The sequence below is a fragment of the Rhineura floridana genome, chromosome 8, assembly GCF_030035675.1.
Source record: "Rhineura floridana isolate rRhiFlo1 chromosome 8, rRhiFlo1.hap2, whole genome shotgun sequence".
Taxonomy (NCBI): domain Eukaryota; kingdom Metazoa; phylum Chordata; class Lepidosauria; order Squamata; family Rhineuridae; genus Rhineura; species Rhineura floridana.
In genome coordinates this window covers 27,206,755-27,232,728 of record NC_084487.1, presented here as the reverse complement: position 1 = coordinate 27,232,728, position 25,974 = coordinate 27,206,755, and the positions used below count along the sequence as shown (strand labels likewise).

At 41.3% G+C, this 25,974-nt stretch overlaps 1 protein-coding gene across 2 annotated transcripts in view; it reads left to right on the top strand.

Moving 5' to 3' along the window:
* The window catches only part of TMTC1 (transmembrane O-mannosyltransferase targeting cadherins 1), a 228,684-nt gene that overhangs the window by 98,204 nt on the left and 104,506 nt on the right, over positions 1 to 25,974 (top strand). For both annotated transcript variants that reach the window (XM_061638680.1, XM_061638681.1), the window contains 2 exons: positions 4,185 to 4,374; positions 24,591 to 24,712. In XM_061638680.1, coding sequence (XP_061494664.1) covers positions 4,185 to 4,374; positions 24,591 to 24,712 — 312 coding nt within the window. The remainder of the gene's footprint in view (positions 1 to 4,184; positions 4,375 to 24,590; positions 24,713 to 25,974) is intronic.

Sequence of the window (25,974 nt, the reverse complement as noted above, 5' to 3'; positions counted from 1 at the left end):
TGGTGAGTCTCTGGGAAGAGGGGGTGAATTCCACAGTCGAGAGGCAGCCAGCAAGAATGCCTCACTGCATTCTCTAATTTCTTGACTTCTCATGTAGGTAGTAAATTTAGGAGAGTACTCCTAATCAAACTTAAAGGTCAGAATGGAAGAGAAGTTCTAACTACCCAATAACAGAGGGCACTGGAATATGTTTTGGTATTACTATGCTGGCCCCAAAGAAGCAAGGAAGTAGCTAATCTGGATTAATTTTGTGACGCCTGGAAATAATTGTGTGAAATGTGGCATGTCATGATTCAATGCTTAATATAAAGTTCACTGGGAGGGGTCATTACTTATTGGTGGACCACATGTTCTGCATGCAGAAGGTGTCAGGTTCAGTCCCTGGCATTTCCAGCCAAAATAAATTGTTAGCATATGATGGGAAAAAAACTCTGCCTGAGAGCCCTGAGGGCTGCTGCCAGTCAGAGGAGACCAGTGGTGAGAAACTTGGGGCCCTCCAGATGTTGTAATCCAGTGTCCATCAGTCCTGGTCAGCATGGGAGATGATGGGACTTGTAGTCCATCAATATCTGGAAGCCCAGTGGTTCTGTACCCCTGGAGTGGACCATACTGGACGAGATGGACAAATATTCTGACCTGTTATAAAGCAACTTTCTGTGTTCAAGTGCATGACCTTGGACAAGTCACTTGCTTAAACCTGCCCTCACCCCCAAAGCAAATGTTTGGAAGGCTAAATTGCAATGTACTACTTCACAGAAATGCCCAGTGCCGGTTACTGTTTTTGTTAAAGATGATTAATAACATTAGTTCCAAGGGTGTGTTGCAAGACCTTGATACTGTTCGCAAAGCATTTTGAGAGCTACTGATGAAAGGTGCTGTATAATACTGTTGATTACTTAAAAATAAATGCTGCCTGTTATTCTTTGGCCCCACGTTTACTGCCCATTGTCATAGCCACTTTTAGCTTTGTGGTATATACAAACGACAAGTCGTCATTCAAGGCTATTAAAACAGGAAGGCGACCCAAATTGTTACGCTTTAGAAGCTGTCACAGATGGAATCCCAGCATTTTCCAGGGAATCAGTAAGTGCTCTCTTTGGTCCCACTGCCATGTTTGGTGAATGCTTCCTAAACCGTGCAAATTTAATGAGAGCTTTCAGCATTTGACAACAAGCAAATTGGCCAAGAGATTTTCTGTTGTGATATGCTGAGGTGTGAACTAGCCAACTATGCACAGCATGTGATGAGTTTTTTAGCGTTTGGAAAACAATATGCGGCTGTGTTGGCAGAATGTTTGGAAGGAAGGTAAGAGATGCCAAGATCGAACAGAACCATTTCAAGCCACTGGTGTGCCTATCTTTCATTGTCATTTATCTTTTCTACAGAAAGTGCTGTATTGGAGTCTGCTTCTGTGCTGGAATTGCTTTTTAATATGCTTTTAAACTTTTTTTTAAACAATATGTTTTTTCATCTTTTTTTTAAGTCTTCAAAGCTTTTTTTAAAAAAGTTTTTAAAGTTGTTTTGTTTTAATGTATTTTACTGTCTTTTTATGATGTTTTAAAGTGTTTTTAGTGCTTTTGTTTGCCGCCCTGGGCTCCTGGTGAGAGGAAGGGCGGGATATAAATCAAATAATAAATAATAAATAAATACAAATCAATGTATCATTCGTCCTCATAAATGTTCACACATGGTGAGGGGAGGAGGCTTCTCAGCCCATTCTGTTTCTTCTGCCTGCATATATGTAGTTCGCAAGAGCAATTGCAGGGTCAGTGGCTAAACTGTCTGTGGGCTACTTCCATGTTGGCTGGGTTGTGTCAGATGCTCCGGTCCTCATGGGAAGCCATTGTGTTGTTGTTTCCCACATTGGTATCTCTGCCTGTCCCCATGATCTTGGCTTCCTGAATTATCTTGGCTTCGAAATGCTACCAGATCGCAGGAAAACAGTTTTAATCAGTTACCGCACTGTCTCAGTAATGCAAATTTCAATTTATTTTTTTTCACATGACCGACATTTCTTGGAAAGAGCTGTAGCTCAGTGGCATAGCATCTGCTTTGCCTGCAGTTTCTGTCCCTGGTATCTCCAGGTAGGGCTGGAGAGACTCCCTGCCTGAAATCCTGGAGAGCCGCTCCATTGTAGACAATACTGATAGATTGACCAAGGGTCTGACGCAGCTTTCTATGTTCCTCTGTATCTTACAGGGTTATCAGTCACTAACTTATTTGTTATATTGATATCCTGCCTGCCTTTCAAGGAGATGAAAGACAGTTTCATCCCCTTTCCCTCCACCTCCATTTTATCCTCACAGCAGGACAAGGCATTTTTAAAGCAATAGTTGTGTGTCCAAATGGACACCCAGTCCTAGCTTTTGGACACCCAGTGGACACAAATGGACACGCACAATTTAATATATGAACCAAGAATACAAATTCAGATTGGAAGTCACTGAAATCCTGACAAGAGGTATGAAATCGAATAGAAACAGTAGAACATAGGGGCACATTACACAATAATTCTTAGGGTTATTGCAAACTACCAGTCTTTCTGAAAAATGTCTGAACAAAATCTCTCTCCCTGTGATGTCTGGTTCTCTGTATCTTTGTTTGCTGTTTTTTGTTAAGAGTTTTGCTACAGCATGCATAGCAGTCTTTAGTTTTAATTTGCTTTTTACTTTATGTGTTTACTGGTGGGTGGGCAGGCCAGTAAGAATTTTGCTAGGCTAGTAACTTGTGTAAATGCATTTACAAGGCTGTATTCACTCCCTGTTTCCCCCCCTTTTCCCCCTTTGGACCACTTTTGCCTCAATCTAAATGTCAGGGCTTGTACATAGGTAGAGAGGCTTCCATATGCAAGGCATCTGAATGAAAAATGGACACCCAGTAACAATTCCTTAAAAACTGCCCTGCAGCAGGGGGTAAACTAGGCTGAGAAATGGTGACTGGCACAAACTTCCTGGCTGAGCAGGGATTTCAACTCAGGTCTCCCTTGCTTCTAGGTCAATACTACAGCCTCGCCTTTGCCATCATGGTGCCCTCCAGATGTTTTGGATTACAATTCCCGTGAGCCCCAGCCAATATAGTGCTGGCTGGGACTCATGGGAGTTGTAGTTCAAAACATCTGGAGGGTAGCAGGTCGGCAAAGGCTGCTCTAATAACAACACCCCACTTTATTACACAAGAGAATTCAGTCTGTGGATCTTCTGGGAGCTGTGCTGGAGTGTTGCTCCCTGGGACACTGCAGTCTTGTGCACAACCATAAGTCCTCTTGGGTCCAATGAACTCTACTGACTCCTTGCCTTGCTGCACCATGATTTGTCCCTGGCCTGTCTTGCCTCTATAAAAGTTCTCCTTTTTATTAGCAGGCTACATTCAGGAAAAGCATCTATTGTATGTAATGTAGACTCTGCCCCTACTCTGTCCTTGTTTCTTCCTACTTTGTTACAGCATCCCGCAAGCCTTCCTTCCGCCGTACCAACCCTACTTCCTTCTTGCCTGTCCACATTTTTCTTACCTGACTGGATGGCATTTTGGGAACTGAGCTCACTTATCTCCACTGGCCTCTTGATTTGAATCCATGGTTTTGCCTTGGTCAGATCCCTTGGCCCAACTAGTTCACTGGAAGAGGCTGCCTCCTCTCTCAAGGAGTTTATAAAGGGGGCCTGGCCCCACAAGGTGCTGCTGTTGCTACAGCTGTATAGGATTCCTTCAGTGCATTACAATATGGATGCACATAAAAAGCAAAGGTAGCTGTGTTGATCCCTTCAAAATCTACATTTGGGCAATACCTTTTTTAGGACCAACCAAAATGTCACAAAATAGCAAGCAAGCTTTTGAGTTCTCCAGAACTCTTTATCAAGCTAGTTGTTATGTACAGCAGGGGTTGTGTGTAACACCTAACGTGATGAAGAGTTTTGGAGAACTCGCTGTTTTGGTTGATCCTATTTAAGGTATGGCCCATCTCTGCGGTTCTAATGTGATATGGTGGTGTGTATACGAGTGTGGAAATTCATGTAGAGTTACATATTTTCTTCCACTGTTCTTTTGTCCTACAAATCAAACTTGGCCCTGATTAGCATCAGTGCCCTTTCCATTAACTGATGACAATTCACAGCGCTTTGAGGAACTGAATTCTGACTTGCCCCTTTAGACAGTGTGCTGGCTATTGAATTTCATATTTCCTTTTGCAGGTTTCTGACTTATTCCTACCTTCTGGCCTTCAATGCCTGGCTTCTGCTCGCTCCAGTTACTCTGTGCTATGACTGGCAGGTTGGGAGTATCCCTTTGGTTGAATCAATCTGGGACGTGAGGAATTTGGCCACAGTTCTCCTGGCGGTGGTGGTGATGCTGCTGGGTCTGCACTGCATAGTAGCATTCAAGGTAAACAAGTGTTTCTTTGCTTATCTGTTTGTGTCCTGATTACAGTAGAAAAGATTATGTCCTGGAAGAATGGAGATGGCTTTCCTGAAGAGACCAAAGAGATGTATTCTGTTGCTCCTTCTACGTAAGCCATTTTGGGCTTGATCGGATGTTATATACTGGGGAGTAATCTCAGCCCAACACCAAGTCATATGAGATACAGGCTATATACCTGAATGTAACACCTTTCTGATATTGTGGCTGTTCTTTCTGTGGATGAATCAAGGTTCAGTGGGTAGTGGAGGAGGAGTCGCACACAGTGGAAGTTAGTCCATTAGGGTGAATGGGATATTGCCCAACCAGCCTTAGTCTTTCCACAACCAGCCGCCACCTGCCTGCCTTTTTACTCACAACCAGTCCAGAGGTTGCATTGCTTGCCATCTTCCTCCTCCTCATTCTCAGTGTTTCCCTTGTTGAACTCAACAGGAAGGAGGATTAGGGACAAAACTAGAATTAAGTTGGCTCCACCTGTCATTGGCTCCGCCTCTATCAGTCATTGGCTCTGGCTACACCTACTGTCGGCCTCCCGGTCTCCTGCCCCACCAGTTCCACTGGGCAACCGGCCACTATTGTTCACACATACTAGTCAGTGGTTTAGTAGCTGATAAAAAATCCTCCATACATTAACTTTTGGTAGCTCCACAAGTAGCTCTGATGATTTTTCACAGTATCATTTCAGCCCCTTCTTTTCCTCAGCAGTATGTGATTATGCTTTCAAAATGGTTTGAGGCTGCACAGGGAACATCTAACATCAATTGCTTGCCATATGAAGCAGTCTCAACCTGCTTGTATTTTCATATTGCTCCCATGCTGCTGATTTGTTGGCAGAAATCCAGCGTTACTGATTTGTTATCAGAGATCCAGAGTTACATCTTTATTATTATTATTATTTGTCAACTAAGAAAAATCTTTAGAGTATTGTGAATCATTCCCTTGGTAGCAGTCTTAAAAACGGAATCACTGTCAGATGAATGAAGGTAGTCACCCTGATCTACACACACGCACACACACCCTTCCTCCTAGCAGGAGCCCAGGGCGGCAAAGAAAAGCACAAAAAACACTTTAAACATCATAAAAACAGACTTTAAAATACATTAAAACAAAACATCTTTCAAAACATTTTTAATAAAAGCTTTCAAGGCTTTTTTTAAAAAAAGGTTAGGAACATTGGTTTTTTAAAAAAAAGTTTTAAAAACATATTAAAAAGCAATTCCGACAGAAGCAGACTGGGATAAGGTCTCTACTTAAAAGGCTTGTTGAAAGGGGAAGGTCTTCAATAGGTGCCAAAAAGATAACAGAGATGGCGCCTGTCTATTATTTAAGGGTATTGAGTATGGTCTGTCTATCCCATTCATTTTAATAACACATACATAGAAATAAAGTATTGGCTTCATTCATTGAATTAAATGAGACAGTCTCACTAGGCAGGAGAGCTAGTATGCGTATTGCTGCACCCCTAAGAAAATGTTTGTTTGAGGCAAGTTAATGTAATGCCAGATTGCATGGGTACAGCTCAGTGCTTGCATTCTGGACTTTTCCATGGCCGTTGCTCAGGGATAGAGCATCTGCTTTGCATGCAGCAGGTCCCTGGTTCAATCCCCAGCATCTCCAGGTAGGGCTGGGAGTGTCCCCTGCCTGAAACCCTGGAGACCTGCTGCCAGTCTGTGCAGACAGTATTGGCTGCTAGATGAACCAATGGCCTGATTCAGGATAGAGCAGCTTCCTATGTACAGATGCCCTGAAGGTCTTCTTTATGTCAGACGGCCGTAGCTCAGTGGCAGAACATCTGCCTTGCATGCAGAAGGTCCCAGGTTCAATTTCTAGTGTCTCTGGGTCAGGCTAAGAGAGACTCCCTGCTTGAAATCCCGGACACCCACTGCCAGTCAGTGTAGACAGTACTGAGCTAGATGGACCAATGGTCTGACTCAGTATGTCCTATGTTCCTGAGGTTTGCTTCTCTCTTATATTGGGAAGCAGTGGATTCATTAGGCAGTATCTCCATCTGCTCCTTATCACTTTCACCTTTTTTCCATACTACTTTTTACCTCTTCTGTCCTAAGCAGATTTCCTATTATTTATTCACAAGTCACTTTGAACTTGGTTTGCTTGGAAATCACAGCTCAGACCCGAACACGATGCAAGAACTCATTAAATGTTCTGCTTTTAATATATGTAATTTACAAAAAAATGTGAAGTCATGGTATTGGTACAGAGCTGACACTTTAGGCTAGGTTAGCCACTTTTTTCACAAAGAAGTTCAGAGGTATGTGTTGGCAATGAAAGTCGGAGAAAGATGAGCTGTGTGAGAATTTAATTGGAAATGCTTTGTAGTGCTCTAGAGGTGCAGAATAGGTGAAGTAATACCAACTAGCAGTCAGAAATGTTGCATGCCTCTGCTCTGAGAACAAAGGAGTGGCTTGTTCTCAGAGCTGCTTTTTGCCCTTTAAACAAACTACCCAGATGGTAGTTGTCAGCCTGGAAAGGTAAGAAAATATCTTTTATTTCTTGCTGTGAATACACTTAATGATGATCACGAACTGCTGGTAAATCAACCACTTTTGAACTGTTGGTAGATCAAAAACAAAACAAAAGCCCCAAACAAAACATTACTTCATCTCTTTTAAGTAATGTGTCCCGTTCTGTGAGCATTGCTCAGATGTAACTGCCTCCCACCCCAAAATTAAAGCAAATTTGACAAAACTGATGCCATTTTTCCAGTCACTGTGCTTACATCTGTACAAGGGCCTATAGAATGATATACATGGTTAAGAGAGATGATGTAATGTTTGGTTTGGAGGTTTTGTTCTGAACAACTAGGTTTTCAAAGCTATTGTGACCATTATTAGATGTAGGCATTCAGAGCAAGAAGTAAAATTGTCTTATACTTCCAGGTTGGCAATTGGCTTCTGGGGAAAAATCACTGTTAGCTTCACGGTGGGATATGGTTGCAGACAAACCTGTATGGAGGGGTTGAATATAAGCATCCAGACTATTCAGGGTACCTTCATGAGTTATGTAGATTTAGTAGGTGCAATGGCCCTGATCCAGTTCTAGTCATACACCACTCGTTGCATTTGACAGGCAGCGGCTAAAGGTGGAAAATTGTATTTCCACATTCATAAAAAGATTTACCTAGCCATTCAGCATTGTACAAAATTATTTAGAACAAATCCTCTACCCACCCTCTACATTAGATGTTCCATTATCTACACACATGCTGTTGCTAGACTGGGACAAGGTTGCATCTGTGATACTTTACAGTGTGTAAGTCATATAATGTGTTTATTGCCCTGAATGTAAATGGAGTATGTGTATGGGAGTGTGTGTGGATTCACACAGTATGTATATGCTATGAACATCCAATAAAATCCATGCAACAGGGCTCTGTGAATCCAGCTGGTCTTGTGTAGATAGCTCCTGCCCTGGTCAGGGCACCTAGGATCACACAGATCTTCTCCTTTTCCTCCAGTTCTCACAAACTGCAGAGAACACGGAGAATTTTGTGCTCATGTGTCATAGTGAGCTGTGGAGCAAGTAGAAGCTTCATGAGTCTCCAAACCGAGCTAAAATTTCTGAACACCTGACATGTCTCTACAGTGCCTGTTACAGAAAATGCCATTGGTAGCTGTGGTATACCTGCTAGTTTGTCATTTGTGTGAAGGGGCTCTTGCACGAAAGGAAAGCAAGGTAAGGGTGCGACATGACTCTGGGGAAAGAAGGTATACGATTTAGGGAGGAGTAAGTGGAACAGTTCACACAGCCAAGTTCACAAACTGAGAGTGTGCATGGAGTGGATCCAGAGAGTATCTGGCAAGGATGATCACAGCAGTGTGATGGTTTTACCACATGCACAGTTCCATTTTGTCCATACTCTCAACTTGTCAGTTCAGTTGTGTGAATCGGTCTTCAGTCAGAAGAGAATTTGGAGTACTATTTTAATAATATATAACACCTGTTTTCCCCACTTGAGTTGTTTGCCAGACTGGAGGCAGTGAGATCTTCCCTCCTAGTGCAAACAGAAGGGGTGACTTTTGTTGGGACTGTGGCAGAAGGGGAAAGAGTTAATTTCCCTCTCCCTGTTCCTGTGGGCTAGATCCTGATTGGGCCACTAGGCATGATGGCTGTGCTGTACCTCCACTGTGAGAGGCAGTATGCTGGAAACCACAAGTGGGGAGGGTGCTGTTGCATCCAGAACTTCCCACAGGGATCTGCTCAGCCACTGTGAGAACAGTATGCTAGACTTGATGGGCCTTTGGCCTGATCTAGCAGGGCTGTTCTTATATTCTTATGCCCCGTCCCTGTAACTGCTGTTTGTTGTTAAAAAGATCAGTGTGATCTGGTCTGGTCTGTGTCTGGATGGGTGTCTGACGGGGAACTATATGTAAGAAAGGTGGGATATAAGTGTAAGAAAAGAATAGGGAAATTAAGAGCCTTTGGGACTAATGGCCACTCTCCATCTAGGTAAATAAATGAATAAAAACCAAAACATGCATATTGTTTTGCTTTATTTCCTGAGGTGCTGTTGTGTGCAGAGTTAGAAGACAGATTACAGGTACTATAATTACAGAAAATGTCTAATGAATTGATTATTTTGTTATCAGTGGATTTGTAAGTGAGACTAATTTGTTGTTGACTCTTGTGATTTGTGTACCTGCGTCGCTGAAATGTGTGTACCATGCTGATAAAAAGGCAATTCAAGCTATGAATGGGGCGGCGGCTTTGTTTTGTTTGCTGAATACGTCTATATTTATAACTGAGAAAGAATATGGGCTGATGGCTTTGAGGCTGTATTGGGTTTTGTGTTTGCTTACAGTACTTTTGGAAAGGGGCCAGGTGGCATTTCATTGGAGAGAATGTTGCCTCGAATGCAAGAGCAGCTCCTCAGTATTGCTTGCTTGCTTCAGAAATTAGCAGCGCTGCTGCTTTTTAGTTTTCCCTTCGTCTCTTTCTGATGTATCCTTTCTCGTAACAAGGAAGGAATTACAAGTTTCGTTTCCCAGTATCCTGCAAATCTAATTAAACCTGTTCCCAGAAGTTCTTTTGTGGGTCATAGTTCTTGCCAGAGGATGTAACATTTTTTCAGTCCATAAGAAGCAAAGAAATATTTGAAGAATAGCTGTTTTTACCCTTTTAAACTATTCACATTTAATTAGGTAAAAATTTAACAATAATATATGGTAAAGTGTGTGTGTGTGTGTGTGCACGTGTGTGTGTGCAGATAATATTTTATTTATCCGGGCATATCTCTGTGTCTGAATTAACTTTCTCAGGATGGGAGTCTGAGGAACTGAGGGAAACAGAGGTGACCAGAGACAAAAGCTCTAGGTCTTACTGACAGATTAAAAACTGACAAACCACTGGATCCTGGTGGCATCCAACCAAGAGTTCTTTAAGAGCTCAAATGTGAAATTGCTGATCTTCTAATGAAAATATATAACTTATCCCTAAGATCAGCCCCCATACCTGAGGCCTGGAAAAGTGGCAAATGTAACACCAGTTGTTAAGAAGGGACCCAGAAAATTTCAGGCTGGCTAGTTTAACATTTGTTCCAGGAAAACTGAATGACCAAGCATTCAGGTCTTGCTGAAACAGAACCAGCATGGCGTCGGTAAGGATAAATCTTGTCTTACTAAGCTATTAGAGTTCATCGAGAGTGTCAACAAGCATTGAGATGGTGGTGATCCAGTTGACAGTGTGTACTTAGACTTTCAAAAAGCTTATGGTACAGGCTAAGTATTTGTGAAATGTAAGGAGATGGTACTCATTTCAGTCTGCTTAGCTTGAGAGGCACCATTTCCTCCAACTTCTTTTCGTGAATTCTTCCAGCATCAAGAGACAGAACAGAAGATCTGTTCATAACACTTTTGCTTCACCCCAGTCTTCAACTGTGCAGTTCTCTCCCTTGAGAATATCTGGCTCCAAACATACCCCACCTCACCACCTTGCATATACAGCTCTTGTCTGGTCTCAACTTGGAGACGTGTAGAAACATGTTTATTTCGCCTGGCATTTGGGAATTAGCTGGAAGAGTCCTTTTTCAGTTGTTTTTGTGATCTAATTGGTTTACATTAAATTATAATCAAATTGGTTTATATTAAATTGTTCTGTATCTGTATATACAGCGAACATCTGCACTGGAAGGTTTATCTTTTTTAAGTTTGTGCATCTAAAGACTTTTGCATAGTTTGCTACAACTGGCATTTCACTTACAAATAGTTGACTTAAATTTCTTGATAGCAGCTGAACTTCTATGTCATGACTTCCCCCGCAGGAATCCTAGGAAATGTAGTTTCTGAAGAGTGCTGAGAGTAGTTAGTGTTGGAATGAGACAACACCGCTTGTAGTTAGTTACCTGAACCAGTGTGTGTGTGGAGATGCTAGACAGAGTAATGTTTGTGTTCCTCTCACTGACCAGCTTGTAACTTTCTTTGTTTGAGCATCTCTTCTGCCTCTTCTCAGACCACACACTCTCCTTTATTTTCCCTCCATGTTGTGAGGATGTGCTCTCTCTGAGCTGCTACTCAGAGTGATGGCTAGGTATGTATGAAGAAACATTGACTTTTCTTTCTGGCCTTTACTAGTGGTCTTAACAGACTAATTTGTTGCAATTGCTGTGTTAACTCTGCCGACTTCCAATAGTTAGGAGAGCCATATTCCCCTTACAGAGCTACAGTTTTCAGAACGGTTTTATAGCCAATCCCTCTTCCTAGGGAATTCTGGAAATTCTAGCTCTGTGAGGGGAGGGGAGGTCTCCTAGCACCTCTCAGCACCCTGAAGAGACTACAGTTGCCAGGATCATTTGGGGGAATCCATAACTGTTTAAACTGGTATTATACTATTTTAAATATATAGTGCAGATGGGACCAAAGAGATTAGAAGGTGAGATGGGCTGTTTATTGACTTCTTGCATTTAACTGTCCGGAAGCAGCCTTCATTTTCATAAAAGACCCATTTAGAATCAATCCTTCCTTGGTTTTCGTGAGGGCCTGCTGGATTTCCTGACACTCCTGCTAAGGTCAGTATTGATGTTCTTGGTGCTTCAGCACGGAGGCTTTCTTTGACTATTGCGTTAGCATTTGCTCCAGGAAGAGAGAGCAATAAGTTAAGAAACCTGGCTGACTAAAAGAATTCCTCCCTCCCTCCCTGCATAAACAGTATGTCTTCCCTGTTAACAGACTCACAGGAGCACAGGAAACACTAAGGAGACTAACCGAGCTGTTCAGCTTAATTTTGACTCCCTAAGGAGTCACAAATGTCAGAGCAGCTACAAGCTTCCACGGGTTGTCTCCTTGTATAATTCCAGATTGACAGACCCACAGGACTGGATTTTTTTTGAGGGGAGGGGACATGAAAGGTTGCGTTTAAAGTTAAACCATGCCTTGGGGCTGAATATTTCAATCCCATATGCCACTGTTTCTCATCTACCACAATTTACAAAGATGGACATAAATGCAAACACATCCCACGACTCTAGTCTATCGTGTCCTGTCCTTAGTAACTTCAGTAGAATCTATATATCTAGTTACAACGCCAGAGGCAGCTCCGGATATTCTGGTAGACCACTTATTATATAGATAAGCACTATATTAATGTGGTTTTGCCAACCTCTTCCCCAAATCTGATAAAGCGAAAAGAAGGCGGGTGGGAGGGAATCCATGATAAGCACAGGCTGCAGCTTCTGAGACATTCCGAGATCATTCTGGCTCCGGTTGATTAAAATGAACCCTCAGCCACTGTTTTCACCTGCTGAAATGGTTTGGGAATACTAAATGAACATTTCAACTTCTCAGAAGTGTAAAGAAATAGAATAAAAATAAACCGTTGTCCACACATGAGACATAGAGGGCAGATGAGGTTTGCGCTGTGTTTGGGAGGGTAGGGAGAGGAGAGAGTAGACAGTTGGACAGCAGCATTGGTAAACTATGAGAGTAGAATGTGGATTACACTGGTGAATAGTGTGGCTGTGTATGTGAATGAGGGAATGACTGAAGGCAGACCTGCCCCAGGAAGGCTATTTCACAGGCCAGGGACCACAACAGAAAAGGTCCTGCAGCTCCACACTCTGACTGATTTTTTTCTTATTAAAATGAAGGTATTTGGAGCAGAATTTCAGCCTAAATCTGAGGGAACAGGGAGATTTATTGGAAGACATGTTTTTACATTGTTCATAGGTTCTAGAGGCAGATCTGTAGCCAGAACCTTTGCAGTGAGGGGGCCTAAGCAAGCAGGTGATCATTGTAGGATGGACAGAGCATAAATACAGGTAATGTGAAGGATTTCCTCTGCCGCCACGGGCTGAGGACCAGCTGCATAGGCCTGTTAACACAAAAACGTCTTCAAGATATGCCTGAAAGCCAAAAGCAATGCAGCGCCACACCCCCCAGAAGTAAGGATGCCTGCCGCCTCTTTCCTGGAAGAGTATTCCATAGCATGGGAATTTTTAATTATACAGTTTTAATTAAAGCTTATTGTTTTAATAGTTTTATGCTGCTTTGTGATGTTCACCCCAAAGGCAGTATATATAAGTACCTTAAATAAATAATAAACATTCATTTGCATTTAATGTTCAGGGTTGTTACTGTATGCATATCAAAGTGGGGATTGCTGATAATTATCAGGATCACGTCAGATGTGGAGGGGAAATTTAGCTCTCCCTGCCCCCATTTAAGGCCCTGAGGAAATTTCCTCCTCTGAAGGTGCTGTTTGCATTGGGAAGAATTCTCTTATTGGTGCCCCTGAGTGAGTGCTAGCCACTTCGTCCTGTTCCTTTGCTTCTGAGGTCTTCACTGGGAGGAGACAAAGACAAGGGCAGGGAGTTCTCCCTGAATAAATCTTGTACTGTATAGATGCCATGCTATTTCTGTTTCTGATCTTAGACTTTTGAATATGATTTTATTCTAAGAATATTTTGTAAGCCACTTTGAGGGCCTCTTGGTTCTATAAGGCAGCGTATAAAGCCATGGAGGGGGGGGCTTTGTGGCTGAAAGGTGTGATAGAAATTCTTAAACAAGCAAACAGAAAATCAAAAATATTTTAATTAAATAAATAGCCTGTTTACAGTTTTCATTATCATTTTCTCTCTTTTTTGCAAATATAACAGAAGGAGGGGGGGACACTGGCAGATGACATTAACAATAAAAATATTCCATCAGTCCTAATGTAAATGTATGAATGAATTAATATACACAGTCCAAATAGGTATCTAAATGAGAGTGACAGTTATAAACCATGTGTTCAAATGTAAGTAGGGCAATGAGATATTTAAACCACTGAGTAGTGGATAACTGTTTACAGTAAGAACATAAGAACATAAGAAGAGCCTGCTGGATCAGGCCAGTGGCCCATCTAGTCCAGCATCCTGTTCTCACAGTGGCCAACCAGGTGCCTGGGGGAAGCCCGCAAGCAGGACCCGAGTGCAAGAACACTCTCCCCTCCTGAGGCTTCCGGCAACCGGTTTTCAGAAGCATGCTGCCTCTGACTAGGGTGGCAGAGCACAGCCATCATGGCTAGTAGCCATTGATAGCCCTGTCCTCCATGAATTTGTCTAATCTTCTTTTAAAGCCGTCCAAGCTGGTGGCCATTACTGCATCTTGTGGGAGCAAATTCCATAGTTTAACTATGCGCTGAGTAAAGAAGTACTTCCTTTTGTCTGTCCTGAATCTTCCAACATTCAGCTTCTTTGAATGTCCACGAGTTCTAGTATTATGAGAGAGGGAGAAGAACTTTTCTCTATCCACTTTCTCAATGCCATGCATAATTTTATACACTTCTATCATGTCTCCTCTGACCCGCCTTTTCTCTAAACTAAAAAGCCCCAAATGCTGCAACCTTTCCTCATAAGGGAGTCGCTCCATCCCCTTGATCATTCTGGTTGCCCTCTTCTGAACCTTTTCCAACTCTAGAATATCCTTTTTGAGATGAGGCGACCAGAACTGTACACAGTATTCCAAATGCGGCCGCACCATAGATTTATACAACGGCATTATGATATCGGCTGTTTTATTTTCAATACCTTTCCTAATTATCGCTAGCATGGAATTTGCCTTTTTCACAGCTGCCGCACACTGGGTCGACATTTTTATCGTGCTGTCCACTACAACCCCGAGGTCTCTCTCCTGGTCGGTCACCGCCAGTTCAGACCCCATGAGCGTATATGTGAAATTCAGATTGTTTGCTCCAATATGCATAATTTTACACTTGTTTATATTGAATTGCATTTGCCATTTTCCCACCCATTCACTCAGTTTGGAGAGGTCTTTTTGGAGTTCTTCGCAATCCCTTGTTGTTTTAACAACCCTGAACAATTTAGTGTCGTCAGCAAACTTGGCTACTTCACTGCTCACTCCTAATTCTAGGTCATTAATGAACAAGTTGAAAAGTACAGGTCCCAATACCGATCCTTGAGGGACTCCACTTTCTACAGCCCTCCATTGGGAGAACTGTCCATTTATTCCTACTCTCTGCTTTCTGCTTCTTAACCAATTCCTTATCCACAAGAGGACCTCTCCTCTTATTCCATGACTGCTAAGCTTCCTCAGAAGTCTTTGGTGAGGTACCTTGTCAAACCCTTTTTGAAAGTCTAAGTACACTATGTCCACTGGATCACCTCTATCTATATGCTTGTCGACACTCTCAAAGAATTCAAATAAGTTACTGAGACAGGACTTTCCCTTGCAGAAGCCATGCTGGCTCTGCTTCAGCAAAGCTTGTTCTTCTATGTGCTTAGTTAATCTAGCTTTAATAATACTTTCTACCAGTTTTCCAGGGACAGAAGTTAAGCTAACTGGCCTGTAATTTCCGGGATCCCCTCTGGATCCCTTTTTGAATATTGGCATTACATTTGCCACTTCCCAGACCTCAGGCACAGAGGAGGACCCAAGGGACAAGTTACATATTTTAGTTAGCAGATCAGCAATTTCACATTTGAGTTCTTTGAGAACTCTTGGGTGGATGCCATCCAGGCCCGGTGATTTGTCAGTTTTTATATTGTCCATTAAGCCTAGAACTTCCTCTCTCGTTACCACTATTTGTCTCAGTTCCTCAGAATCCCTTCCTGCAAATGTTAGTTCAGGTTCAGGGATCTGCCCTATATCTTCCACTGTGAAGACAGATGCAAAGAATTCATTTAACTTCTCTGCAATCTCCTTATCATTCTTTAGTACACCTTTGACTCCCTTATCATCCAAGGGTCCAATTGCCTCCCTAGATGGTCTCCTGCTTTGAATGTATTTATAGAATTTTTTGTTGTTGGTTTTTATGTTCTTAGCAATGTGCTCCTCAAATTCTTTTTTAGCATCCCTTATTGTCTTCTTGCATTTCTTTTGCCAGAGTTTGTGTTCTTTTTTATTTTCTTCATTTGGACAAGACTTCCATTTTCTGAAGGAAGACTTTTTGCCTCTAAGAGCTTCCTTGACTTTGCTCGTTAACCATGCTGGCATCTTCTTGGCCCTGGCGGTACCTTTTCTGATCTGCAGTATGCACTCCAGTTGAGCTTCTAATATAGTGTTTTAAACAACTTCCAAGCATTTTTTAGTGATGTGACCCTCTGGACTTTGTTTTTCAGCTTTCCTTTTACCAATCCCCTCATTTTTGTGAAGTTTCCTCTTTTGAAGTCAAATGTGACCGTGTTGGATTTTCTTGGCAATTGGCCATTTACATGTATGTTTAATTTAATAGCACTATGGTCACTGCTCCCAATCGGTTTGACAACACTTACATCTCGCACCAGGTCCCGGTCCCCACTGAGGATTAAGTCCAGGGTTGCCGTCCCTCTGGTCGGTTCCATGACCAACTGGTCTAGGGAATAGTCATTTAGAATATCTAGAAACTTTGCTTCTTTGTCATGACTGGAACTCATATGCGGCCAGTCTATGTCCGGGTAGTTGAAGTCACCCATTACTACCACATTTCCTAGTTTGGATGCTTCCTCAATTTCATATCTTGAATTACATTTGCTGCTTAGTGAGTAATAGGTAGAATGTCATCTGCATGTGATTCCTTTTATATCCACAAACAAAATAGCTTGAAAGTTCTTTTCAAAATCTGAACTAACCATTTATATTGTAAAACACCTTAATCCATTCTTCCCTTTCCTAGTTTAATTTTCCTTTTTTTAAATATGTGTGCTACTTTAATGGTATTCTTCAAAACCACAATGTGTAATTTTTTTAACAAAAGCTAAAAATTCAAGGAGGGGCCTGGAATATCCCTCACTGGCCTCACTGTGACTAAGGCCTTCTCTTATATATTCCATGCCTTTATCCAGAATTACTCCATATTCTTGCATTTGTACAGCTTGGGCGAGCATATTCTCTCATCATTTTCTTCTGCCTGCTGAAGCAGTTTAGTGTCTTGGAATGAAAAGGGCTATAAAAGTGAATGCCTTTCAATTTCTTTATTTTTTTACTAGAGTCAATTTGTCTTTTGAGTTTTCTCTCTGAATATATCTTATGATGTCATTGTCTACATTTTGTTCAGCAAAACTCTTCAAGTACCATTAGAGCTTGTAGGATTAAGGTGGATAAAATCAAACCAATTCTTATAGAGCTGCTAGGAGCAAAAGAATAAAAAGCCCTATATCCAAGAATGAAGATTAGGGTCTGATTAACAAATGCACATTCAGTCCCATCTATGTCTTAAAGAGGATGATAAGGCTGGTGAAAGGCCATGGTTGAAAAATTTCTTATTAAAATTTCACTTCTGCCTTGTGTCTGAGCATTGAATGGATAAGGAACTGCCTTGTGTGGAGTAAGACTGATGACTTCTCTATCCCATTATTGTCAACCATGACTGACAATAGACCTAGTTTCAGCTATTCATATTGTCATTCAGAACCTTTGTAACTTTGTAAGATGCCAGGAGTCCTGCAGCTGGGATCTTGTACAAGCGAAGACCATGCTGTACCACTGAGTTTGGATATAATTCGAAGTTGTGTGGAGAGAAGGGACACGTTTTTCACATTGAACATGGTTTTAGCAAACATATGGATTGAATATGGCACACCATTTATGAACCGTCATTTCCACCAGTAAGTATTGTCAGTAGAATTGCAGGTACTGCACATAAAATGCGACAAAAAATGGGAACCCCCTAAAGAAACTGGATGTAGGAGCAAAGAGCAATGAGGAAGACAAAAGAGATATTTCTTGACCTAACTTTTGAACCCTACTGGTCTTCTCAGTAACTTTAAGAAACTAAAATATCAGTAGAGATCAGTGGTTAAAATTAGTGTAGGTTTGAAAGGTTCACTCCACCATCTTGATTCAAAATGGTGTCTAATTGTATCCATTCACAGATGAAAACCTTTTCCTTGGTCTCAGGAACCATCATTCAAAATTTGGTAATGATACCTTAAGAGGTGTCTAAATGCATAGCGAACAAGCAACTTTCCAAAATAAATAGATTGCAGAATTGAATTGTCTATTTCAGTTCTGTAATTCATTTTTTTTTAAATTGGCTTTAGATTTCCCTGAAGAAGGACCAGCAGGGTTGGATCAATAATTTATTTTCTCTAACCCATTGCTTTCTGCTACTACTTCCAGTTAATGTTGCATGCCTAAGCAATTACAAGGGCATCCCTGAGCACGCTGAAAGTCAGCCACCACATGCATAAGTGGTTGTTATGTGTAAATTTCTCTTCTTTGTTTTTGGTAACAGGACAAAGGTGAGAGGGTTTTTTTAAGGAAAGCAAGAATATGCATATACCACATAGTTAAGTTGCCTGCCCTGGGAGCCATAGCCCAAGAAGAGGTCTAAGAACGCTTAAGGCCAGTTTTGAGCAAGCAAGAAGAACCTGTCTGTGTGATGTGGCTTTGCCTTTGCATGCAGTATTAACACACCAGTGATCCATAACCTGAACAGCGTGCTGCACTAGTGTACTCATATGGCATGCAAAGGGTTAGTTTAAATGAGATGCAGTGGCTAAGTTCTTGCCCACATACCATCATGTTTCAATTGGGCATTGCAGAGAGCGCTCAGTTCCTTTGTTGAATTACAGTTTCCATGATTCTTTAGGAAATGGCATGGCCATTTAACCAGCTGAAAACAGGTTTAAGTTTCTAGGATGTTTCAGTGCTATTGTGTGGGATCGTGTTGATATTCGATGAGGCACTGATGCTGTTGCTGTTGTGTATGTGCATGCCTGCATGTGCATTTAAGGTGTGTGTGTTTGTTTGTACCAGTGAAGAACAGTGAGGCTATATTTCTTAGAATCTGAGTGCTATAAAATGCTCTGGTGCACTATAGACTGAAAAGTGGCCATAAAAATAACACCATGCAGTTTTCTTGTTTCTAGCCTCTTAGTGATTCCTTGTCACATCTACCCAGTTTTATTAGGCATCAAATATGAATGTTTGTTGCTGTGGGTAGAGTGAAGCTCTCAAAGGAAAGCCTAAAATGTTGCAAGAGATGGTTGTTCGGAAGGAACTGCTGTGCAAATGACCTATTTCAACAGGCTTTGAAAATCCTAAGAAAGCTTGCTGCTGGAAAATCCAACATTGAATTGGTGTTCAGGTGGTCACTAGCTGTGCTCATTAAACAATTAGCTGTGATCACTAAGCAGCTGATTATGCTTAAGAGAATTGTTCTAGCGCAATTAGATTTCTTCGCTCTATATCTCAGATTTTGCCTATTTTTGTAGAATATTCTGGTAATCTTATTTCCTAGCCGCTAGTCTTTTCTTGAGAAACTAAAGGTGGAACAAAATGTTGGCCTAGTTTGGACAATATTCTCCCATCTCTTCTCTCTAGACATGGAGTTTGGAAGTAAACTTACCCCTGTCCAACCTCCAACACACCAAATTGCCAAGCATGAGCATAACATTTGAAACGTATAAAATCCATCATGCATATGCCCAAATCATACAGTTTCTTCTACAAAATTTGATAACTGATGAGACAAATTTGACTTGAATGTCATTTGGATTTTACATACACATCCTATTGTTTTTGAACTGTTGTCGAAAATAGTAGTCCCATGTTTCTGTGTCTAAAACGATTCTTCTTCATATTAAATTTTTAAAAACTTCCAACTTTACATGTCTTACTACGATAATGTAATAAAAATATAATCATACTGAAACAGTAGATAAGATAGCAAAATCAGTAGTTTAAAACAGCAAAATAACAGTGTCAACAGAATTAAAGATTAGAAATTCAGCATCTAAACCCCCCCCCCCGAAAAGGCTTCACCCTATGCCGAAAGACCATAAAGTGTGGCACGTGACCCTTCTTGGGAAGTGTGTTCATAAATGGTGTAGGGATGAGGGAGAAATTTGATCCAGTTTACATTTAAAGGTGAACTTACCTAATTTGCACTTTCTGAAACAATATGCAAACCAACACAGCCATTCTTTGAAGTTCACACTTTAATTTTGCAATGCACTTCTCTAGCCACATAATGTGTACAAAAAATGCATATGCTAGTACAAAGTGAGCATAAAAATGCATGTATTTGGGGAAATTGCCTACAAAAATGTGAATCGTAGGCGAAATTTGCACTAAACTGCTGATGAATTTTTATTTATTTATTTATTAGATTTATATCCCGCCCTTCCTCCCAGCAGGAGCCCAGGGCGGCAAACAAAAGCACTAAAAACACTTTAAAAACTTAATAAAAACAGACTTTAAAATATATTAAAACAAAACATCTTTAAAAACTTTTTTTTAGAAAAGCTTTAAAAACATCTCTTTTTTTGGATAAGGTTTAAAAACATATTAAAAAACAATCCAACACAGACACAGAACTGGGATAAGGTCTCCACTGAAAAGGCTTGTTGAAAGAGGAAGGTCTTCAGTAGGTGTTGAAAAGATAACAGAGGTGGCATCTGACTAATATTTAAGGGGAGGGAATTCCAAAGGACAGGTGCCACTACACCAAAGGTCCATTTCCTATGTTGTGCACAACGGACCTCCTGATAAGACGGTATCTGCAGGAGGCCCTCTCATGCAGAGTGCACTGATCGACTGGATATATGAGGGATAAGATGGTCTTTCAGGTATCCTGGCCCCAAGCTGTATAGTGCTTTGTACACCAAAACTAGAACCTTGAACTTAGCCCGGTAGCTAATAGGTAGCCAGTGTAACTCTTTCAGCAGCGGGGTGACATGTTGGTGATATCCTGTCCCAGTGAGCGGTATTGCTGCCACATTTTGCACCAGCTGCAGCTTCCGAACCAACCTCAAGGGCAGCCCCACATAGAGCGCATTACAGTAATCCAGCCTGTCCAGTGCGTGGACAACAGTGGTCAGGCTATCCCAGTCCAGAAACAGCAGCAGCTGTCTTACCAGATGAAGCTAGTAAAAAGACACTTTCTTTATGAGGACACTTATTTTTTTTCCAAAAAAAATTGCAAACTGATGTAGAAGTGTAAAAAACTGAATTTAAGATTGGAAGAATGAGAAACTGAGAAAAACCGAAACTGACAGATTCGCCCATCTCTAGCCACAGCTAGATACAGCTAATCTCTGGTCACTACAAACCTGGTGGCAGGGGCACAAGCAAGAAGGGCCTTAAACAATTAACTTAAATCTTGTTGAGTTCTTTCCCTCCGGCTGAATTCTTCCCTGCCTCCTTTAATATATAGGCACACTGCATTTCTCCCTCCCTATTACAGCTGGTAATGTAGAGGAAGGATAAGGAAGGACCCACAGCTTAGGGGAAGCGGATTCTAAACAATGCAGAAGGTCCAAGACTCAATCTCTATAGCCATTTGCAGAGCTGGGAAGGACAGTCAGAGTAGATCTGCCTTCATCAACCTGGTGTCTTCCATATACTTTGGACTCAACTCCCATCAGCCCCAGCCATCATGGCTAATGGTCAGGGATGATGTGAGCTGTAGTCCAAAACATCTGTAGGGCACCAGGAAAGGCTGGACTAGATAGTGCTGAACTAGATGTACTTCGGGTTTGACTCAAACTAAGGCAGCGTCATATTTTCATTTGTGCATTGTGATAACAGTCTAAATGTTAAGGACAGCATGGGAAAATCAACATGGAATCAATGTCTAGTTCTAACCTAAGTTTGTTTATTTATTAGATTTATATCCCACCCTTCCTTTGTCCTCCTTCCACCAAACGCGGCAGTAATTTCTTGGTAGATAATAAGTATGCATGTAATCCTTGTGTGAGGTCAGTTCACCTTTGATTTTATTTTTGGTTTATCAGTGTACTTTAATGTTACATATCGTAGTTCAAGTACTTATTCTCCTCCTCCTCCTGATTATTGGCCATGGCAGTTTCGGTTGATGGGAGCTGGAGCCCAACAGTATCTGGAGTATACAGGTTAGCCCCCACAGCTATACTATAATGAAACTCAGTGTTGAAAAAGTACCTCATTCTTTCTCATGAGAAATGAAGAGCTTTCTGATTGCTGCAAGTAGAAATTCATGGCCAGGAATCTAATCCCATCTACAGCTGAGTTTACTGTATAGCAGTGCCAGCTGTAGCTCTACCTATAGGTAATGCAGTCATTTACAATGGGTGGAATTTGCTATGTAAGAGGATACGGTTGTTTGAGGAGGTATAATCCATGTTCAGCCATTGACAGTGCACACACATATCCCAGAAATCGTGTCTGCTTTGCACAACAGGTTATCGTCCATTGGTATGAGTGGAACATTCAATCCAAAGTGATTAGAGTGGTGCCACAAAAGCATAAGTATGTCTCCTTTTGCCAGCAAAATGCACCCATGTTTTTTATTTCATGTGACTACTGGTGGCATTGTAGCTGAGTTAGATATAGGGTGCTTACAGCCATTGTATTTATTAGCCTTTCCTTTCTGTCTTGGAAATGGGATGTGTATGTAGATAAGAATATAAGAAGAGCCTGCTGGATCAGGCCAGTGGCCCATCTAGTTCAGCATCCTCTTCTCATAGTGGCCAACCAGATGCCTATGGGAAGTCCATAAGGAGGACCTGAATACTACAGCGTTCTCTCCTCCGGTTTCCAGCAACTGGTATTCAGAAGCATATTGTCTCCAACAGTGGAGGTAGAACATATCCATCAGGGTTAGTAGCCTTATCCTCCATGAATTTGTCTAATCCTCTTTTAAAGCCATCCAAGTTTGTGGCCATCACTACCTCTGATGGGAGTGAATTCCCTAGTTTAACTATGGGCTTTTCCAACATTTTGCTGCCTTTTCCAGCAGCAGCTGACATACTATCATGTTAACTTCAGTAGTTAAATATGATACTGTTTGCTCTGCTAGTTTAATGAAGATTATGCCACTGCTGTTTGATTTGCTCCCATGTTGAGTAAAACTATACCTGATACCTACTCAATGAACTTTGAAAAGGCCACTTAGCCTGTTTCTGCCCACTGTTCTCTCCCCAGAATTGCCTGTTCTGTCCAATTTAAGCATTTCAGAGGAAATAGTGAAGGAACGGTAGTTAGATCTTCTAGCAGTAATTTATCACCAAGCTTAGCTCCCACTGTGTAAACCCCACAGTAGTGGAAGCACATTGAGTGGTAGCAGTGCTTTCAGTTTGTAATGTACGTTGCTTGTTTTTGAAAGCTCAGAAAACTGTACTCTGATCTTGTTTCATTTTATTAAGTTATTTAACTTTCTTCTAGAGCTGCATTTAGGAAAAAAAGAGATGAGTTTGTGAAAAAAGCCACAATCTTATAGCCTTTGAAGCTAACACAGTAAATAGCTTTTTATATAAACAGCATTTGATCCTTTTAATTTGATCTTTCTGGCACAACAGCAGGTCTCAGTTAATTCACTTACTTAAGGGATGCCAATACCAAACCACTCCTCCCAGCATTGATAAAGTGGGTGCCCTACATGAATATAGTTTGGGTGCCAAAACAAGTCCAGAGTGAGAGAACAGTAGTGGGCTCATCCCCGAGTATACAGAATGGACAGGTTTCAATAAAAACACATACATACCCTGAATGCCCATACATCTGTAAATAGTTCAATTTAATTAAAGGAGACCACAGTCTGGTTTGAACTTCATGGTAAGCCTTAGTCTGGTTTAACCTGAATGAGCAGTGTGTTAGTGCACGCTGCTCAATCACACCACTTTTGCTCTACCCTGCCTGAAGCTGAGAAACAAATCACGGAGTGGCTGCCTTAGCATTATGTGTAAACCAGAGCTCATGATTTGTTTCTCTCCAAACAAACCATAAGCAGTCAGCCAAGAACAAACTTTGACCTTTGCTTGTGGTTTGTTTGGAATGTTTGTGGTAAACCATGGTTTGTTTCAGGCCATGGCTTTCTGTTGCATGCAGACAGGGTCAGTATCACACTAAGATCTGGTAGGCTCACATTCTAATCCCAACTCACATGAAAACTCCGGATAACCTTAAGCAGGTTGTTATCCCTCTACCTCATTTTTCCATCTGTAAAACTGGAATAACAATGATAAGGAAAATAAAAAGATAAGTAAAATAAGCTGGCACAGTTCTTCTTCTTCGTCTTCTTCTTCTTCCTCCTCCTCCTCCTCCTCCTCCTCCACAGAATCACAGAAAATAGGGTGAGCCCTAAAAATACAACAGCTCAGGTGTCAAAGGCCAGGGTAAAAAGCATTCTCTGAAAGTTGTACAATGAAGTTGCCAGATGCACCTTGGTGGGAAGGGAGTGCCACAGCTTAGGGGCTGCCACAGAGAATGCCCTCCCCCAAGTCAGCCCCCCTTAACTTCTGAGGGTGGCGGGACTATTAAAAGGGCCCCTCTGCTGATCTCAACACCCAAGACGTTCTGTAGGGAAGGAGGCCGTCTTTCAGATATTTGACACCTAAGTTGTTTAGGGCTTTAAAAACTAGCATTTAGTGGCTAAGGACCAAATTATGCATTATGGGAAATACTTGGGCATCATCAACTTTGCTTCCTTCCATGTCTCCTCAGTAACATGTAATTTGAAAATACTCATGACGTGATACTATCATTTCCTTGCCTCTTCCTCGGCTGCTGTTTGCAGTAGGTATGTGGGGAAGGCAGATACAAAAAGGTTGCTGAATCTTTAGGTTGCACCTAAAAGACTCAACTGTGAAAGTATATGGTGCAAAATAACCACTTACATTTTATTATTATTGTTAAAGCACACAGTTCAAGTGCCGTAATAAGAGGAACTGATGAAAAAGTGTGGATATTGTTACGTTAGAGGTGGATCTATGGTCTTGCCTGTACTTGGCATTCTTTTTCACTCATGTCTCTCTAATTATTGTTTTGTTGCAGAAACTGGAACACAGAGAAGTCCTAGTTGGCCTGTTGTTCCTGGTTTTCCCCTTCATACCAGCTAGCAACCTCTTCTTCAGGGTGGGATTTGTTGTGGCAGAGCGTGTCCTGTATATGCCTAGGTAATTTTCATTTAAGTATTTAATTCTTTTTCAATGACACACTTTATTCTGATATTTAAAATTAAGTTCTACAGCCCCTTTTCATTCCTGCAGAGTAAATATTTATGAGCATTTAGATCCACCACTTCAGAAATTATATAAGATTTGTCAGGGAAGATCTGCCAGGCAGTAGTAGATAGAATTGTTTAATTAGCTGTATGCAGCGGTGCTGTGTAATTCCATTCATTTGTTACTACTTGGCTGATATGTGTGGTATGCTGCTCTTCCAGTGCTAAAGTAAATCTGTAAAAATGAGATTTGGATGGTTCAGTACTTACGTCTACTCAAGGGCTTTACTGAAAGTAGCGATATGTTGGCAGTGATTCTCATACAGCTTGGTTGTATTTTGACAGCTTGAAGAAATCCAGCAACCTGATAGCATGAATCATAAGGGAAGAGCCTGTCTTAAAAGAATGATCCTACAGTTGATGGCAATTAGGTATTCCCCATCTCAAAAAGCCTTTTCACACAGCACCCCACCCCTCCATGAACACTTTAGGAGTGCATGGGAGCTGCCACTGGACTCACAGCTCAACAGCATTTAGAAGGAAGCACTATTTATGACCATTAGTGACCTCATGTAGGGATTGTACATGTGGTCACCATTGCTTGTACTGTAATCTCAGCCCTTTCTTAAGGTGCCACAATTATACCAATCACCACAGTTGTGGCGATTGAGTGTATAGCTCCAGTGTGGAGACTATTGTGACCTTGAACTCACCTATTTCTGGTCAAAGTGGTATCCCCTAGTTATTACTACGGAGCTGAATTGTTTTCTTCCCTAAGTTTTTATTTCTTTCCCAGTTATATACTTTCATTACTTCAGCTTGTAATGGGTCGATTATTCCTAGAAAGACTGTGGTTTAGAGTGAAATTTGGGGTGGAGAAAAAGAGCTTCAGTAAACAATGGTATTCGCTTTCAAAAGGCACTAGCCCAATCCGTTGTCTTGGCGTAATTTAGATTAGTTTGGATAGAAAACATTCAATTCATAGCATTTCTTAGTTCAACATAAAACAATAATGGAAGGATACATGGAAAGTTCAAATTAAACCCCAAACATGAGATTTATCCTGACGTCCTTCTGTTCCTGTTGAGAATAGTTTTATTAGATTTGAGATTCTAATGAATGAAGACAGATGTTTTCTTGAATAGACATCTAGAGAGATACTGTTAAAGAAGAAACGGTATGCATAACATTCTGGGAAAGAGGGAAATGTAGCCC